General features: G+C 48.5%; 1 protein-coding gene across 2 annotated transcripts in view; it reads right to left on the bottom strand.

The window, feature by feature from the left end:
* The window catches only part of SLCO3A1 (solute carrier organic anion transporter family member 3A1), a 300,851-nt gene that overhangs the window by 20,281 nt on the left and 262,042 nt on the right, over positions 1–18,528 (bottom strand). For both annotated transcript variants that reach the window (XR_009355285.1, XM_059180067.1), the window contains exons 8-9: positions 11,414–11,589; positions 7,206–7,270 (exon numbers count right to left, since the gene is read on the bottom strand). Coding sequence is in view for 1 of the 2 variants with exons in the window: in XM_059180067.1 (XP_059036050.1) it covers positions 7,206–7,270; positions 11,414–11,589 (241 nt within the window). In the remaining variant the exon portion in view is untranslated. The remainder of the gene's footprint in view (positions 1–7,205; positions 7,271–11,413; positions 11,590–18,528) is intronic.

Raw genomic sequence — 18,528 nt, 5'->3', positions numbered from 1 at the left:
GGGTGGTACTCTCTCTCTATCATAAACCCCCTCCGTAACCCTGTAACACCCCCTATTTTATATGCAGAGAAACTGAAGCTGGGGGAGACTACTTATTTGTCAGGCTTAACATTTCCAAACTCCAAACCCAATAATCTCCTTCTTACTAATTCAAAGTTTGTTGATTTGAAGAGAAGATTTTAGGCCTCTTATCAGGGATTTCCAGGGCTATAGAAAACATCTTATTTACCTTCCCACTAAGCTCCTAGGAATCGGTGACTGGCCGAGGGCTGGCTCTGAAGCTTTCCGAGGCAAAAACACACAAGGATTCTGATCTTCGCAAGGCATGGAGGGGGAAACACATGCACAAGGAGGTTCTGACCTTTGCAAAGTGCAGAATCCTCCCTTCTCCCAAGTTGTTAATGCATTGAGAAGGTTGCAAGACTGTTTTGTAAGCAAACTCAGCATTTTGGAGAATATCTCAGGCAGCTCTACTGGCAGACGCTCATCAGGTCAGAGCTGAAAGTTGCCTTTCTTCAAGCATGGAGCTCACGCCTCCAGGTTTCTTGGTGGTGCAGAAGCCATGAGAGCTTAGGGACTGCAGACAGACTCTGGATTCCGACTCTGCCACACGGGAGCCTGTGACCCTGGGAAGTCACTCAACTGCACTGAATCTCAGTTGCACTGTTTATTAAAACAGGCACAAAATCCTTCTGGTAGGGGGCTTTCATACAGATTACATGAGATGGCATTTCTGAGAGGCCCTCCTGGAGCAGGCTCTTAACAGACCTGGTTGCTTTTCTGCTTTTTGGCTACCTGGAAACGTAGCCCCTTGACAGCATCCTCTCTAGCGGAAGAGCCGCAGAACATTCTTCAAGCCAAGACTCCGAGAATGGCCCCGACTGGCAAGACTCCTTCATGCCGTAAGAATAAGTCCGTTGTGGAGGACAATCAGCTGCTTCCAGAAGGGAAGCCCAGTGGATAAGGTGTAAATTAGCGATCCTTCTGCTCTGAACACCTTCATACCATTACGCCCTCCAGTTCCTGAAGAACACGGAGGGAAGGTGGTAACGGTGCGGTATTTTAGAAACTGCGTGTCTTAGAACACAGTCCTTCCTGGAGCTGCGGCGGCATCCTCTCCCTCTTGCCTTCCCCTCTCCCTGTGTCTCCTGGGGAGGAGCTCGCGGATGGAGTGGGCAGGGACCAGTGTCCTGTCACTGGGAGGCTGGGAACCCGCTGCATGTCGAGGAGGTATCTGGACACTCCGTGCTACTACAGAGACTATGAAAGGGATTAAGTCTTACTTCCTATTACACTCTGGCCCAAACAGCAGCCATATATTGTATGTATGTGTGTGTGTGTGTGTGTGTATGTTTCAATGCAAAAAAACTGCAATACTGTTCAAGGAAATGGTCTCTGTTTTCCTGAAATCTATTAATGGAGATTAAACCCCACAGTCTTTTATTTTGGCTACTTAATTCAGTCCCCTGGTTGAAAAAGTTGGGCCTATTTATAGCCTTTGGTCTAAACTTTAAAGGTGAGCTTAAAGGTTTTTGTAAGAAAAATAAGTTCACATACCTTTTGGGGACAAAATAGAAGCTGAAAATGACTCTGCCATTTACATTTCAGAAATTCTATCCATTCTTCTGCAGCTTACCGGCCAAGACTTGAAGGCGCCGCAGAATCCCTCTTTAGCCTAACAGAATTACGGTCATGTCCAGCACATGTCCTACTGGGAGGGCTGGCGGAAAACAGATTCTCTTTGCTTCAGCAATGCCAAGGATGCGACTGGACTATTAGCACCGGCCAGCATGGCCCCTGGGTACTTGACATTCCCTTTTCTTAAATCTGGGACGTTGGGTGGTGCCACTTTGTTCTCACTTCATTCCTGGGCTCCTTGTTATAGTCACTAAGGCTAAAAGAGCTTAAATAACCTCCCCAAGGCCACCCAGTCCGGAATGGCAGAGGGGGTGGGGACCCAAAGCCATCTGGGTCTGCCTGCAGAGGGGTCCACGGTGAAAATGCGGCACCACTTTAGCACAGGTAAGGAGTGGATCTTGGGTGATGGGGGTACGTCAGGATGTCGGACATATCATTGCTTCATAGATGTTTGCTGAATTAGCAAACAGATGCACAGGTGAGTGGGAGAGGCCATCACACCCCATCCCCGACCAGCCCACAGCTGGGGGAGTGGTTTCTCCACCACGGCTTCCAGCACGCTGTGCTGACTTCTGCCAAAGTGCTCATTTCTTCCACCTGCCTGGAGTTTCCCAGATGTGCTGCTCCTGGAGTAGCTCCTGAATCACTCAAGACACACGGATGGTTTGCTTAGGAAAAGACACATGGGTCAAAGGTGCACCCGGAGGCCGATGTTCTCCGTGCTTTTTGCTTGGCGGGTGCTCTGAAAACCGAGAGCGGGCATCTGTGCGAGGAGAGTCTGGCCACCAGCCCAGCCCCGCCAATACCCTTAAGACAACTGATGGAGGGTAAGTCAGTCCCCAGGGACGGAAACCCTCTGCTTCCCCTTGCGTTTCTGTTGGTTCTCTCGTGCTTTCCTCTAGTCGATTGTGGGGGGTTTCAACAGATGTTACCTCCACCAGGCACTTGCACCTGTCCTTGCCTTTTTACTGTTCCGTTGCTATGCCTTGGTTTCCTGCTTCTCCCTTCGCTTCCTAATACTGCACCCTGCAGAACCACCTTGCTCCCAGGCAGATCTCCCTCAATCAGAACGTCAAATGCATTTCCACTTTCCCATCTTTATCTGTCATTTGCTCCCCACTGCCAACTACTTAACCAAGTAAAATATTTTTCCCCCTTGAAATTCAAGGTCCAGACCTATCTATCCAGCCCTATATATCCCTGATATTTGCTTTGTTCTCCTACTTGGAGCCCCATGGAGGCAGGATACTGGCTCCTTCATATTTTTATCTTCTTTGCAGCATCCTGAACAGGTTCCTGGACGTAGCAGGATCTCAGTGCATATCTGTTCCCATTAATTTCACTTGGTGTAATAATATCCACAGCATGCACTAGACCCCAGGGGCAAGATTGTGGACCAGACCTTCAAGCAGTTGGTTTGCCAACACTCAGAGAGAAAAGCAGTGATCAGGACATTTGCAGAAGGACGAAGGAGGGCAGATTTGAACGCATCAGCAGTTCTGCTGAGTAGGACATTCCGTTTACTCTGGATTTACCGACTCAGGTCAATGTCCTTCTCTCCCCACTCAACTATTGCCACGGTCTTGGGGGACTTCTCCATGGACGTGCAGTTCCTCATCCTGGCCGTTCATCAACTCTTTCTCAAGGTCAAAGTCCTTTACTTCCTCTCCCCTCTGGCTGTGCCACACCCTGGGCTTTGTCCTGTCTCCCTGATCCTGCCTACAACCTTGATCCACCATTTAATGCCACTTTGGCCATCATCCTTAGTTTCTCTGCCCCCCCTTCTTTCTAGCACACCTGCCATTGCTACTACCAACCACGTTCCCACTTCTGCTCCAGGACTGCGGGGGAGGCTCCCAGAGCCACACCGACCTTCGCCACTACCATCCCTGTTCTATCAATTCCTTTCCACTGGCGTTTAAAGCAACGAGAAAAAAAATCTCACATTTACTTCTGAGTCCTACCCTCTTTCTTTATGCTCTGCACAGCCAAGAATCTGGAAAGAGTAGGCTCCCCTGCTGCCCCACTGCCTCAGGTTCTGCCTCACTGAGAGCGGTGCCTCACAGTGTCCGACACCACAGCCACTGAACCCATGTGGCTACTAAAATAAAACTCAGTAAAAACTAAAATTTATAGAAACCCCATTTCAAGGGCTCAATAGCCACAGGTGATGCAAAGACAGAGCATTTCCATTATTCTAGAAAGTTCTACTGCACAATACTGGTCTATGCCACTCCCAAATCTCTCTTCCTCCAGGTCTTCCTGTTTCAATAAGCAACCTCCCCATTCATCATGTGATCCAAGCCTCTTTAAGGAGCTGTCACTGTGGATTCTTCCCTCTTACATACTCCAGTGTGTATACTTCCGTTCAGAGACTTAGCCTGGAAGGTTCTTCTTCTACCTGCCCCTCCCCCACCCAGGCCATTAGATACTCCACCAGCTACTCCGTGGTACTGGCCGCGGTTCAGTCCCCACATGCTCATTCTCCCTAGGGCACACACGGTGGGCTTTCCTCAAAGGCACAACCACCTGGTGACTTCTGGGTAAAGTCCATCCATGACTTCCTCTGCCTTAGAGATAAAGGTCAAACCTGTGGACAGGGCAGCCACCCCTTCAGATCACGTTCCTAATGGCCGCCCACCCGTGCCCCATCTTTTGCCAGACTCCGTTTGCCCTGCACACTGCAGCCACCCAGGGCTTCCTGCAGCCCCAAACACGGTGCTCCCTCCCAGGCTTTTACTTCTGCAAGACCTTCCATATAAAGCAGTCTCCCGGCTCACCTATATACCTTTTGCTCAGTCTTCATGTCTGAGGCAGACACCACATGGTTTCAGATCCACACCCCCGCCCCCACGCCAAGGCCAGGTTCAGTGGCCACCCGTGTTGCACCTGTGTTGACGCCGTCATGTATCTTGCCACCCATCTACAGGGCCAATCACAAAGGCCAACAGGGTTGTGGAATCTGATTTCTTGGTTGACCCCTCGTTAACAGTAATGGCGGTTAAGCTTCTTGGGTGCTGCAGGAAACGGAATCAGGCAATTGCAAAGACCTCTCTGAGAAGCTGCTTTTAAGGAAAAGATGAAGCTACCATATCCTGCTAGAGTGGAGTTCTCTAGACTCTGACAGTGACCCATAAAGGGGAAACAAAATCAATATCGTGGGTCATGACCAACTTCTTAAGCATGGAAGAGAAGAGAATACATACACATTAAGGGTACTATTTTTGTGAAATTTTTGTCTCAGCTATATTAATGCATATGTATGTGGGTACTGGACCATGATGTAAAACTTATCTCTCGCTGGGGATCAGTCACAGAAGTTGGAAAATACGATTCTGGAGAATGCCTGGCTGATTATTCCTACAAACATGGAACTGCTTTAGGGCAACATACAAGGATCTTAACAATGTCACATTATACAAGCGCTATAATTTTCCATTCTGATTTCAAGTGTCCTATAATTTTCATTATCATTTCAGAAATATTTTACAAATCTTTTTTTTTTTTCATTTTGTGCTATCAAGTTATTCTAAAGGGTAACTATTTTTTTTTTGCTGTTTTTGTTCTTACCAGCTATTTTTGGAGTCTTCAGCATCTGTTTAGAGGTACAGAGATTCACTTAGAGCAACTCCACAGATGGGGGAGTCCCACCTTCCCCGGCCAGCTTGCAAGGAGACTCCCAGGAAGAGAGCTGTGCCCATTTACCTGGGCCCGGTCCACGGAAGGTGTGAACCCATTAGGCGCTCAATAAATATTAGTTTGTTGAATGAATGTGTATGTGAAACTACTTTACCATTTACAGAAATAAGGGTTCCCAACTTGCTATCTGATGTTACACACGCCTTTATCCACCCAAATCAAGGCAGCAGGGGTGAGACATTACGATGTGTGCATCCTTGGCCCTCCCAAGTAGAAGGGGAAAAAAAAAAAAATCAACATGATGATTACCCTGTGGTTATAGAATTCTACAAGCCACTACAACAGGGAGTCCTAAATGTTTTAGTTTGAATTCCTACTGAACTTGTCTTAACTGGGTATCTTCATACCTAGGGCATTTTTGTTTCCTACAAGATCAAAGTAAGATAAAAAACTCCACTTAAGTTTCCCTATGTGCACCCATATCCATGGATTGGTAATGGTGGATAGGACGCTGAGACCTTGTCCTGGGCACGGGAAGAAGGACCACAGCAGCCCACTGGAAATATTCTGCTACAGGCCGAGAAAGGAAGTGAGGGGCTACATTAGCCCAGGACTTGTCATTCCCCAGGGAGGACCTTATGAACGACCAGAGGCTGATGGTTCTTCTGGATATCAGGAATTCATCTCATCATAAAAGTAACAGGCACCTACATATTCATTCAAAATTTTAAAACATTTAGAAAATAGGATTTATATATTCTTACCCAGACAACAACATACATGTTTGTTTAGCTTTCTAATGTTGTTCCATGTTTATATTTAAAAACACTTGAATATATAGTATATTATAGACTTTTCTTCCCCTTCCATAGGTCATGTGCCCTTTCAAAGTCTATACATACTTACCAGAATTTTAGAGGGGGCCATAAATCCTACCGGAATTCTGAATCATAATAGATGATTAATTAATTCCCTGGCTGCTGGATGTTGGGTAGTTGCCAATTTTTCATGTTTTACAAACATTTTCATAAATATTTCTAGGGCTGAGTCTTCGTGCACGTCTACAGTGATACACTTAGAATAAGGAGTTTAATTTTTACTCTAAAAATACACACCATGGTTATCTCCCTTTGCACATTTATTTACCTTTCAATGACCATGAAAGAAGACCACTAGTCTTCAAGGGGAAAAGTTACCTGTTTTTATCTTGGTCTTGACAAAGGGATGTTTATAAAGCAACAGAGGTCTAGAGGGACATGGGTGGGGGGCATGCCTGGCAGATGAGTTACCCAGTGAGCCGCTCCAGCTTCGCCTCAGCCTGTCCTCGGACCCAGGGAGAACCATGGAATATTCCTCTGCTCTATTTTCTCATTTTAAAATTGAGAGGGTTAGACTTCATTCCTTTTATCCATACCAAACCTTGGAATGTACGTTCTATAGCACGAAGGTCACCTTTGCCCCATCCTGGAAACCCAAGTGAAATAAACTCTATCAGTTTGGAAAAATTTAAAGGGCGCAAAGTTTCCATTTGTGAAGCATTGTAAGATTGTCTCTCTGTCCCAGCTGGCGGCCCCATAAACGAGGCATTTCACGAGCTGCCCAGGGTTTGCTTAATGAGGGAGCCACGTTACGCCATCAAATGTTTTTCCCTTTGGTGCCATCATTCTCCCCTTCTTATGCCTCTGAGAATTCAGTGTGGCACAGAGACAGAGTTTATATAAAGGAAAACTGGGTGGTATCCAGAGAGAGCTAGGTCTCAACCCAGAGCAAAAGGTACAGATTTAAGTTTCTCTTGTTTACTAATAGTTATTAAACTGCATAGAAAAAAAAAAAGAAAAGCTCAAGAAATGGGACAAAGTTGCGGACTTTTACTCACCTCGGTATAAGCATCCAATTCATTACTGAAGGAATAAAGAGAGCATACATACCCAACAAACGGAGGAGGAGGAACAGGACTCCCAGGGCGTAAGACTTGAGTTCAGGGCTGACTGTCCTACATGCAAAGAGATGAAGAGGAGAAAGGAAAAGATTCTTATCACTCCGCTTTAATTAACAGACCCCAGAGTCCTCCACGGCAGTCCATAAGAGCCATTTTTCAGAAATTAATAGTTTTGGGGGTCCTTTTTTTTTGGCTTTCTGTTTAAAGTCTGAAAAGCAACTAACTGCAATAACAAGATAAGTGTAGGAACTTGAAAGTGTGAATAATGGGGCTAATCTTGTCCTTGGAAGGAAGACATGCAAATGCGGTCCCTTAAGTCTTCATTGAAAGGCATTTTTGCTTTTGCCAGGATAGGAAAACATCTTAACTTGGTAGGATACATGTATTGGGGAAATAGGAACTGGGAAGACCATGTCTCTTATGCTTCACAAACAGCACCATGAACACCCTCGTCCTTCCAAGGTTATTCTGTGAAATCAACCAGACGAGCATTGGTTTGACACCTCAGACAGACCACTTGCAAAATAACCCATTCATCTATATCCAATGTCACTACCTTTTACATCGGAAAAGTATCTTCATAGGGTCTTGGTTCTTTTTTTGAAATGACTCAATCACTCTGGCTTTGGTTTATCTACAACAGTCCGTTAGAATGAGTCTCTTGCACATTTTCTAGAATATTCTCAGGGTAGAACATTTTCTGGGATGAGTGTGACAATAGAGGTGGTTTGGAAGGGATGACCATTCCAGATAGAGGGGCCCTCCCAGCTGATAACACATCTTTTTTGAAATGCCTCTTCTTAAAACCAGTATCAATTCAAGGCTTGTCCTCTCTCCTTGAGTCCAGAGATGACCTGCTCTTGTTCATCATGAGCACATCATGGTGACGATGTACTGAGTAATAAATATATAAATTCTAGTGGGGTGGAGAGGGGATGTGAAAGGAGATGTATTTGACACCACTGGCAGAGAAACTTCCCCTCATGCCATTCCCATTCTAAGTCCCTAGGGTCAATCCAGTGGTAAGTACACAACTATGACCCCTGGAAGGACTTGGCTAGACCTAAAACCAGCCCAGTGTAGCTCACTGGACTCACTTTGAAAACACAAGGAGGCTCAAAGACCAGAAAGACCCATGCAGCACAGGGAGGACCTAGGCAATCAATTCTGTAGAAAAAAAATGTTAGAAACAAAGTCACCACTGGTTATCTTAAGTCTCCTAGGATATCTAGGAGACTTAAGATTTGTATCAGGATACATAACCTGACTGTAGATTTACTAGCTAAAAGTATATTCTAACATGACCCCAGAGGTCATTCATCTCACCATCCAACATTATCCATCCAATGACCTACCACCTGGTTCAAGCTTTAGGTGGGCCTGTCTTTGGCTTCTAGGCAGAGCGACCAAAGGATGTCATCAAACCCAAAGGAACATGGATGTAGTTTTTAGAGTCTCGGCCCTATTTCTAAGATTTCCAGTGAAAACTAAAGATGTGTTATTCTTGGGGAAATACCCATTTCTTCTTAATTATAAAGAGTGTGATACAGGCTAGCAGGTCAAGACTTTCTCTGAGTGATGGAAAAACCATTCTCCAGCTGATGAAGCCAGAGACCCAAACAACATCAATGATGAGTTCAGCGTTTCTGGACAGAAGCACAGCCAGTTCTCTTCAGAACATACTTGTTTCCAAATCTAAGTTCTTCAGAGCTATTATCAGCTCCCTGGATCTGCTTTCTGCACATTCCCTTGAAGGTACTGAATTGAAAGACACCCAAATAAAGGCAAATTCTTCTTCTCAAGCAAACGTGCTGGCATAATGAGCTAGAATACTTATCACTTGAAATTTGCTTTCCTTTCAGCTCTCCTGTCACTAGGAATAAAATGAGCAAGGTGCTAAGATCTCCCGTTATATCCCGTTGGGGAACCGGTTCCCACGGGGGGAGTCCTCCTTCTCAGAACGAGCTATGCAGAAATGCAAGGCTTGGGTCTGAATGTTACTGAAAGGTCTGCGAAAGGCCAGGGGTGGGGGCTTAGGTCTACAACTTAGGGGCCGATGACCTTGAGAATACTGCTTAAACACTCTTGGAGCCTCCACGTCTCCATCTGTAGAAGGGGAATGCTAATCATGATGTAAACACATAATTAAAACAGGAGCACAGCGCTGGCTCCGAAAGAGGGGCTCAGTGAGGGTCAGTTTATCTTCTCACCTAGGGGTGCTCTGTGCACTACAATGGGGCCATCACTCTGGCACAGGGTAAGGCTGGCACATGCCTGGGCTGTGCCCTCGTGTCTGCCTAGATCATCTAGGATGGCAAAGTGGACTGGGATGGTGACGGAGTAAGGGGCTACCCCGTTCACCTCGATGGACCCGATGTGCGAGTCTGTGCCTCTTGCAGACCCCAGCAGAGCACGGGGCTGAGACCCAGTCTAGGTCATGCAGGCCACCTGCTGCTGATCTAGCCAAAGGAATCAAAATAGGTTCCTGAAAATCTCCAAGAGCTATTTACCAAGCTGTTACTTGGAAGTGATTAAGATTTCACCTTTCTGTGTTTGCTCTGCCAGTCGCGAACAGTGAGCTGGCTTTTTTGTACGGAAGTCATGGAGAGCAAAGAAAGGGGACTAGTCACTGCTAATCGTCACGAAGGTCATTTTTTTCCTGCACGTTAGTGCCTTTTGCACGTGGCCAACACAATATAACTTCACGGGAATTTCTAAAAATGAAAAATAACTTACCCAGAACACAGTCACCCCAGACCCATACCTAGGACCTGACGGGCTTTGTCCACATGCATATTCTACATAATCAACCTCTGTATATAATTTAAATGCAATAGTTCACAAATACTTTTCACATTCTTAAGGATTTTCATTATCCCATTGAGCTATGGTACAGTACTATAATTTATTATTCCAATTCAGGTTTTTCTGCTATTATAGTTAACATTGTAATAAAAATCTGTCTGCACAGAGCTGTTTTTCTGGTAGAGTAGTATTTTCCTAAGTGGTGAGAGGCAGGGTTACCTCATAAAAAATCTGAACACTTTTATGACTCTTAATTCACAATGCTAGAGTGCTTCTTTGAAATCGGAGCGATGGGCTTTTCAATGCCCCCAGCCGTGTGGGATTTGACCAGCGTGGCTACAGCCTTGCAAGCACTGGGCGTGAATATTTAACACTGATTTCTCAAGTTTAGTAAGTACAGAATGGCACGTTGTTATTGTTGCCTTAATGTTTCTGCACATTAACAAGGCTTTGCTAATGACCTCCTTGAGAACATAAGCACTTTGCAGAAATACTCTTCCTTAGGAATTCATAACCGAGACCGGGAAAGGTGGTGGGCATGGCGAGAAAAACGGAGCTGGATCAAGCAGCTGGGGATGTGGGTCGGCACAGGTCACACTCAAGTGTTGCAGTCCTGCTTGTATTTCTAGCTGCTAGGAGTGAACGAGCCACATCCCAGTAAGGGGGGTCTGTGTTTGGTGTCACTTCCTGTGGTTCAACAGAGACCCTGGGTTATGGAGCATCTCACTTCTAGGTTCCTCAAACAACTCTAGATAACTTGGCAGATGTACATGTTACTCAGAAGATGACTCCATAGGTCCCCTTGGAAGCAAGCAGCGCCTCTGCCCCCAGGACAGGTCCCGAGACACAGGGAGCCACAGACTCTGGATGCCCTCTCCAGCCATCTGTTTGTACAAGAGAGGTCACGGTTGGCAGACCCATGGCCTCCCTGGGACCCACACCACCGCAGGAGGCCAGCGGGACCAATGACATCACTCCCCGGCCCCAATTCAGAAACACCTCTGAGGGAAAATGTGCCCAAGTTCATGTGGCGGATCAGCAGTGGGACGATGCTGGACTTGAGGACTTGGCTAGTCCAGTGCCATTTCCGTCTTATTGCAATAATGCTGCTCTCTGTAAAAATCGAAGCAGGACCACGGTTCCTTTCCAAATCACCTGCAGGGTCTACTCTGGGGAGGATATGAAGGTATATCCTCGCCCTTAGGCTACGCTTTCTGGTCTCTTGTGAGGTCCCGTCAGATGTAACGGACCCCTATCAGCCCGGGGAAGCTGGCTTCCGAGATGCACAAGTACCTGACGTTCTGGCCGCCTGAGGACTGCAGGCACCCACGAGGTAGGCAGGGGCAGGGCACGAGGGGAGCCTGGCTCGCGAGTCCCCGGCCCTGAGCTTACCTGATAAGGATGATGACCGAGGGTGTCTGTGCCATTGCCCCGATCATGCTGCAGACACACATCACACACAGGAAGGTGAGGAAGGCCTCTTGGCACCCGGGACTGGGGCACTTTCCAGGAACCACAGTCGTGTTCTCGGGCGGGACGGTCGTGAGGCACGCACAGCCGGTGAGATTCTGAAACGCAAGGGGTTCAGCCCTTTTAACTGGGGGCAATCTCCCGTTTCCGAGCCCAAAGCCATCCATCAGCTGGCGCTGTCACAGCCTAATTATACATTCTGTGGCATTCCATTAATTAGGCCTGAATAAACGAGTTAGCTTTTTAAGAAGGCTGCAAAACACACGCAAATAAAGGAATATTTACGGGGAGGAGAGCCCGTGCCCCATCTCCTGTGTGTTTCACTTCCACGTTCCAGAATCCCTCCATAAGCTGTACCCTGGACAAACGGTCCCCCCCAATACAATTAGAGAGGAAACTGCGCCTTCCCAATATGATAAAACATTGCCAAATTAACGTTATAATGCCTTGCCAATTTGTCTTCTCTTTTATGCAGTGATAATTACAATGAAGTGTATTAAAAGAAGTAAATCGGGTAACCTGCATATTGTTGTTGGTTCAATGCCCAGGGTGGCACTTGGAACAAAGGACGTGCATTGTCACGCACCAAGTTGCTGCTCTTGTGGGGCCATTGGAGGGGGCAGCTTAATGGGAAGGTTCTCACGCGGCAGGGTTAGCAAAGAGGGCTAAGAGATGCCAGGAGCTTGCAGCAGACCACGCGTGGGCAGCGAGTGAAAGCCCAAACCAGACACATTTATTAATACTTGATCCAAGCAGGGGGAAAAAAAAAAGACTGCATTCCATTTGATCTTGCGGTGGATTCTTGCCCAGCTGCCCCTGCTTCCAGGCGTGGTCTAGTCCCTCCTTCATCATCAGAGGAATTTCTGATGGCAACGGAGGGGCAGGGGCGGGGAGAGGCAGTGCCAAGTGAGCGCCAAGCCAATTAAGGTTCGATAATAATAGTGCAGAGGCCTTTAATGAATACAATCATAAATGATTCATTGCTTTTCTTCTCGAGACTGCTTGGCTTTCAGAGCACACGCCCAGGAAAATCCTCCTGAGGGTCAAACAAATCCCTTTTGGCTTACACATGCCACCTCCTGTCTTCGTTCCTCTCCATCCTCCCTGTCCCTTTTCTCTTCCCACAGAACACAGCATAGGTGGGGGTTTTGCTCATCCCATCAAGCCACAGAGGATGTTTCAGGGGTGTCCAAAGGCTCTTAGGTGCCCCCCCCCATCCCATCAGGGTCACCCCATCTGGCTGTGCTTTGCACAGGGGCTTCTCTACCCATGGGGCAGAGGTGTGCGCAGACAGGGTGTGGGGCTGGACCCTTCTTCCTAAGCGTTGTGCCCAGAGCAGGTGCCTCTGTGCAAATGACCCGGTCCTAGTACCCTACGGCGTTTACTGTAATTCCCCCGAGGTGCTGGAGCCTTGCCTCTGTGTCCCTTCCCACACACCTCTGCCTGGGGGCTTCCTGGCGCTTCTGTAAAATTCACCTCCTTCTGGGAGGCCTCCCCCTGCTGAGCCATGAGCCAGGGCCTTTGTGGGCCCCCGAGGACGACCGAGTCTGAGGGACACTCTCCTGAGCACTTCACGAAGCTGACACACAACCGGTGAAGCTTAGCAGATGGTTTTAGAGGTCCTCTGCGAATGATCTTCGCCTGCGTTGACCAGAAGGCAGGACTTCTCCCTACCCACAACTTAAAATGCCCCTTCTCTCCCTACTCCGGGAAGGAAACCGTCCCCCCCACCCCCTCCCCAATCCCAACCTCACAGCCACACTCCGCTAGCTGTCTACACTCACCACCTCATCCCTCAAGCCTCCCCTCACTCTGGCTGGGCTGGCTTCTGTCCCCCACAGGCAGGAACCCGATCCTGCTAAGCTCCCTGGGGGCCCCCACATTCTGACCCCACCATCCACTTTTCTCTTCCTGGAGCCCCCTAGGGGCGCATACCCATGAACCACTTTCCTCCCTGGCTTCCACAGCCACACAGCCCATAATCCTCCCAGACGCACCTGACCCGTCCTGCCCCAGGGGCTCTGAGCACCTTACCATCTCCAGGCGGAATCTGGGATCAAACGCCCGGAGCTGGATTCGCCTGCCAGCTCGGCACTACTCCTCTGCTACGCTGGGGGCTATTTCCCCAGAATCCCCTTCCCTGCAGGGATGGGAGCTGGATGGGGCGCAGGGGTGGGGTGGGGGAGACATGGATGAGATTTAGAAGGCAGAAGTTAAGCAGAGGCCACGACCCTTCACAAGGTCAGACATAGGGATGATACCACATACCTCCACTCGGTGGAGGTGCCCCGCAGGGGCCGGGTGGCCGTAGCATCCGTGTTCACACCTGCCCTCATTTCTGCCTGTCCTGCTGACAACAGAGGCCCCGTGCCCACCTCTACTGATGTGGTTGTCTGCCCACGGACCTGGCCGGTACCCCTTTCGTCTCTCTCAGCAGCCACGTGAACAAAGCTTCTTGGGATTTTCCCACAAGCCCCCACGTTCCCACCTGAGCAGGAGCTTCTGGGGATGGAGTGACTGTCCTCCGATCCTTCATCTCACTCCTCCCAGATTTTAATACCCCAACTTGCCCATGTTCACAGTAGCTCCGATTCCCACACTAAATTCTTTATCTCCAACATACTTGTGGGCACAGTTTTCTGGACCGAACCCTGAGAGATGCATGTCCCCCCCCACCCCAACCTCCCCTATCTCTGCATCTCTTGCCTGAGAAGTGATACCCTATTAATTCTCTGGAACCCCTTACTCCCATGTCCGATCTTTTCCCCCTCACTATGGGGCTACGGAGCCCAGATACCACTGTGGTTTTTCTCCCTAATTTATCCTCAGCTCTCGAGGACAGGGCTTTCCCCATGACAGGGAGTCAAGAGCTATTTATCAAACAAATGAACAGATCTCAAGTCCTATTCGTTTCACCGAATCCTAATTCCTTCTCAAACCCTCAAATCCTTCTGTCTCTGATTCCTGCCATGAAAAAAGAGAGGTCTGAGTCTGGGGGAGCTGAGAACCACATGGATCCGAAGAATTCACAGGTATAAGAGAGGAACAGGACCCTTGGGAATGGCCGTGGTCCTGCTTCAACAAGCATCCTAAGAAGTGAGCACTGACTCGGCCTCTTACAAATATGATGTGAGTACCGGAATTGAGGGGTCGGGGCCAGGACCCGGTGAATGAACCATGTGATTGGTGAGCTTTGTTGAGTTTAAAAACTAATCCGTAACTGGGACCTACGCTCAGTCCTAGAGTTTTGCCCCATACCGACGCGGGCTCCACTGCGTCCGATTTACCATGAAAGGAAAATGCCGGGGTCCTCTCTGCTCTAAGAAATGGACCCAGCCCGGATTCGGTCCGTGCTCCTGCCCCTAACGGAGTGGGATCAAAATGAGACATCTTTCCCCCACTGTCTGACGCAGCGATTGCCTGGCCCTGCCTGGTCCGGGGGTGACGGCGTCCCTGAAGCCAGTGTCCTGGGAATGGAGTGAGTGGACGGCAAAGCTGAGGCCCCGTGGGACCTGCAGCCGAGCCCAGGGGAGGGAGGTGACGACGGGGCATGAAGCCAGGGAGAGGAGGGACGAGACAAAAACAGGCCAAGGGCAGCTTTGGGCTGACTGGACAAAAACGAGGCACTCGTAGGGTCATTCATGCCGGAAGTGGAAATACAACCAGGGAAGACGTCAGCTTGCTGGTGCTCAGGAGAGAAGCTGTAAAGATTCTGGGCAAACCTGTTATTTACTTATTTTGACTCCATTTGAGAAGAGCTGTGAAGAGGCTAGGGAGGAGGTAAGCCAGAGGGTCTGAGCAGGGACACGTGAATGGGTCTCCTTTTTGGGCGGGTGACTCAGTCTGACACAATGACTGGGAACCCTGGGTGGTCCCATGGTCTGCGGGGGGAGGGGCAGCTGGGACTTCCCTGTGACCCTTCCAAGATGGAATCTAAGGGAACAGGCAGAGCCTGTGGCCATATGGCAAGAGATGGGGAACATCGTTCGTTCGGGCTTGGGTGACACAAGAGCTGGGCCTGGATGTCACACGCTAAAGGACATGCAGGGACGCTGGCTCCAGAGGAGCTCTTTGGGAACACGTCCACGCGTGGTGGGAAGAACCACAGACGAGGACCACACAGTGTCATCTTCCCCACAATTACAACAGGCGACTTCCCACTGATGGGGTTTCAGACTACTGTCCCATATCAAAAGGAAGCGGGGGTTGGGGACAGCCTTTCTGCTGATATTAACCGGACATCTATATAGGAACCCTTCAACTTGCAAAAGCTCCGAGCAGCAGGAGGCTGGAAAATACAAAGCGGACCTGGGTATGACAGGATAACGACCCACTCTGCTGAAGGGAGGCCGAGGGGCTGGGCTGCGAATTCTCACCCTGTCTGGATTTAACAGTCCCGTCCGGCCGGTGGCAGACAGGTCTCGGCCTGAGTGAAGGGGCAAACCCAAAGTTCTCCTGGTGTCCAGTATGTTCAACTGGTAAAAGAAAGTCCACCAGGCTCCAGGAGACTGGTTTACTGTCCCTGATCTGGGAAACGCCCTGTTTCAAAGGAACGTCTTCCCAATTTGAAAGCGGTCTCCTCTGTCTGGTGGCACATACAGATGTATGTGTGTGTGTGTGTGTGTGTGTGTGTGTGTGCGGGCGTGCACGCCTATGTCTACGGTCTGGTTTTCCCAGAAATAAGTGTGTCTTGATAGATCACATTGACAATCAGATGGCCTCTGTGCTCACAGAGGACCTGGCCTGGCCTTTGGAACCAGTGCTGCTGACCCAGAGAGCAGAGCGGGACAGACTCAGAAATTCTATAAGAACTTATCCTACAGACAGACATGCTCCGGGTACAACACGACCTATGCACAACAGCAACCGCAACTCTGTTTTCGAGACCTAATGTCGTGCGGCAATCTGAGTGCCCATCACAGGTACCGGTGACCTAGGCTCCAATAGATCCCCATGCCGGAAGACCACACAGCTCTCAAAAAGGCAGGAGCGACAACAGAAACCCCACACACGAGGTACAGAATAAGAAAGACCTTAGAGATGCATTAAAGTCCAGTCGGATATACAAGAAACTAGAAACAGTCAATACTCTACTGGGCAGAGTGATGGGTCGGAGGGTAGGTGAACCGAAGACCGCGGTGGAAAGGACAGTTTCCACTTTTTTACACTTTTTGATTTCTGAACAATACAAATCTATCATCTACTAAAAAAAAAAAATGAAGAACTCAAGAACGTTACAAAATAAAGACGAAATCAATGAAGAAGATAGCACAGCCACTGGCAACTGTACTCCGAGGCCACACTCAGTCATTAATTTAGACTGAGAAATGTTTCTGCTCACATAATGATGGGGATGAACAACTACAATAAAACTGGAGACCATGAAAATAGAAAAATTACTCTTTAGAATCTTGGGCTAATTTTCTATGGATGCAGGAAATCATAAGCGTGCTATTTTGACAGCTTGTATTACAAGAGAGGAAAAAAAAACACTTCTCAGCAGTGTTTTTCAAAAATACTGGCAAATGAACCTGTTTGCGCTTGGGTCTTACCCGCCCCCCCCCCCCCGTCACGTGTAATACCGGATGCAGCAATCGCTATTAATGGTACAAATCAAGCTGATTTCTAGGTTGAAAGAGGACATTTCCAAGAGGACAGGTATGGGGGCGATGAAGTTAGAGGCACGGAGAGTCTGCTGTATTGAATGGTAGGGAGTTGCTCCCAATATTCGAGAACACTCTTTCTGGTTTTCTTTCTATAATGTATTCAGTTCCTAGGCAGAAATGACAATTTTGATTAAAAGCGGGGCCCTTGTTCTGTAGCTTGGTGGGGTAGGGGAGGGAGGGAGTTTGCCACCAAGAGTGCTGAGACACGCACTGCCCTGTGCGGCCACCTGCCAGACCTCTGATCCCTTGCGTATGACAGCCTAATAAGGGAGGGACAGACAGGGACATTTTCCTTCCAGCAGTGACATGTTCCTATGTGTCCCAGACACCTATGATTCCCTCGTGATCCGGCCAAGTCCCTCAGACCCTCTCCTATCATTCATTACTGTCCGTTTGGAGCTTAGACTCTCTTCGCCGCACCGGCCCAACCCAAGCCAGTATTTTTAGGTCAAGACCTCCGAGCTCATCACGAAGGGCACCAGCAACCCACGTACCTCAAGGCAAAGGGGATATTGAAAAACTGCAAGAAGAAATATACTCTCATGTCCCCTTTCAGGGTCACTGGATGAAGGATAATAGCCAGGGAGAAACATCCTGGGATGAAAGCAAGACCTCTGTCCACCTTCCGCTCCCGTAACCTGTAACGCAGGTGGTGGAACCCATCTGGGCAGAGCCTTAATTATCTCCCGCAGAAGGGGAGGCAAGGGCTGGTCTTCGGGAAGTGGGAAGACCCACGCTTGGCTCCAGCCACCTCAGGGAGGAAGTGTGGGCAGAACACAGAAGAGAAAGGATGTGGCTCATGGTCGGGCACCAGGAATGTGCACCAGGCCACTACGCTTCTCCCTCTTTCTCTCTCCCCTGCAAACGGAACCGGTCCCCAGAGCACAGGGTCCAGGCGGACACACACGGCACATGCTGTAATGTCCTTCTGTGCCTCTCCACTGCCAAATACCCACTCATCCTTCACAACAAGGACCCCGCCGCCGCTCTTCCTCTGAAGATATTCCGAAAATATCCACATACCTCCCTTCCTGCCTCACCTGCTCCGAACTAATTCCTGGTTCCCTCCAGGTTCACTGATCTCTCCACGTGTCTGCTTCTTTCTCTTAGAATGTAACCACCTATCCTTAAATGTTGGGTTATTATTTTTTTTAATAAAAAAGTTTTCACCTTACTGAAAGAGGGATGCATGCTCATTTTAGACCATTTGGTAATTTGCAGGAAATTTGAAAGAAACATATAAAAATTAATTTTTTTGGTCCCTAGCCAGAGGTAATGTTCTGTGAACAGCCAGCTACGTATCTTTTATAAAGATCGTTCTGTGTAGAGATGTACAAATATTTAGATTTTTCTTTTTCTTTACTAAATGGG

The sequence above is a fragment of the Mustela lutreola genome, chromosome 7 (assembly GCF_030435805.1).
Source record: "Mustela lutreola isolate mMusLut2 chromosome 7, mMusLut2.pri, whole genome shotgun sequence".
Lineage (NCBI taxonomy): Eukaryota > Metazoa > Chordata > Mammalia > Carnivora > Mustelidae > Mustela > Mustela lutreola.
This window is presented reverse-complemented; position numbering and strand designations above follow the sequence as displayed.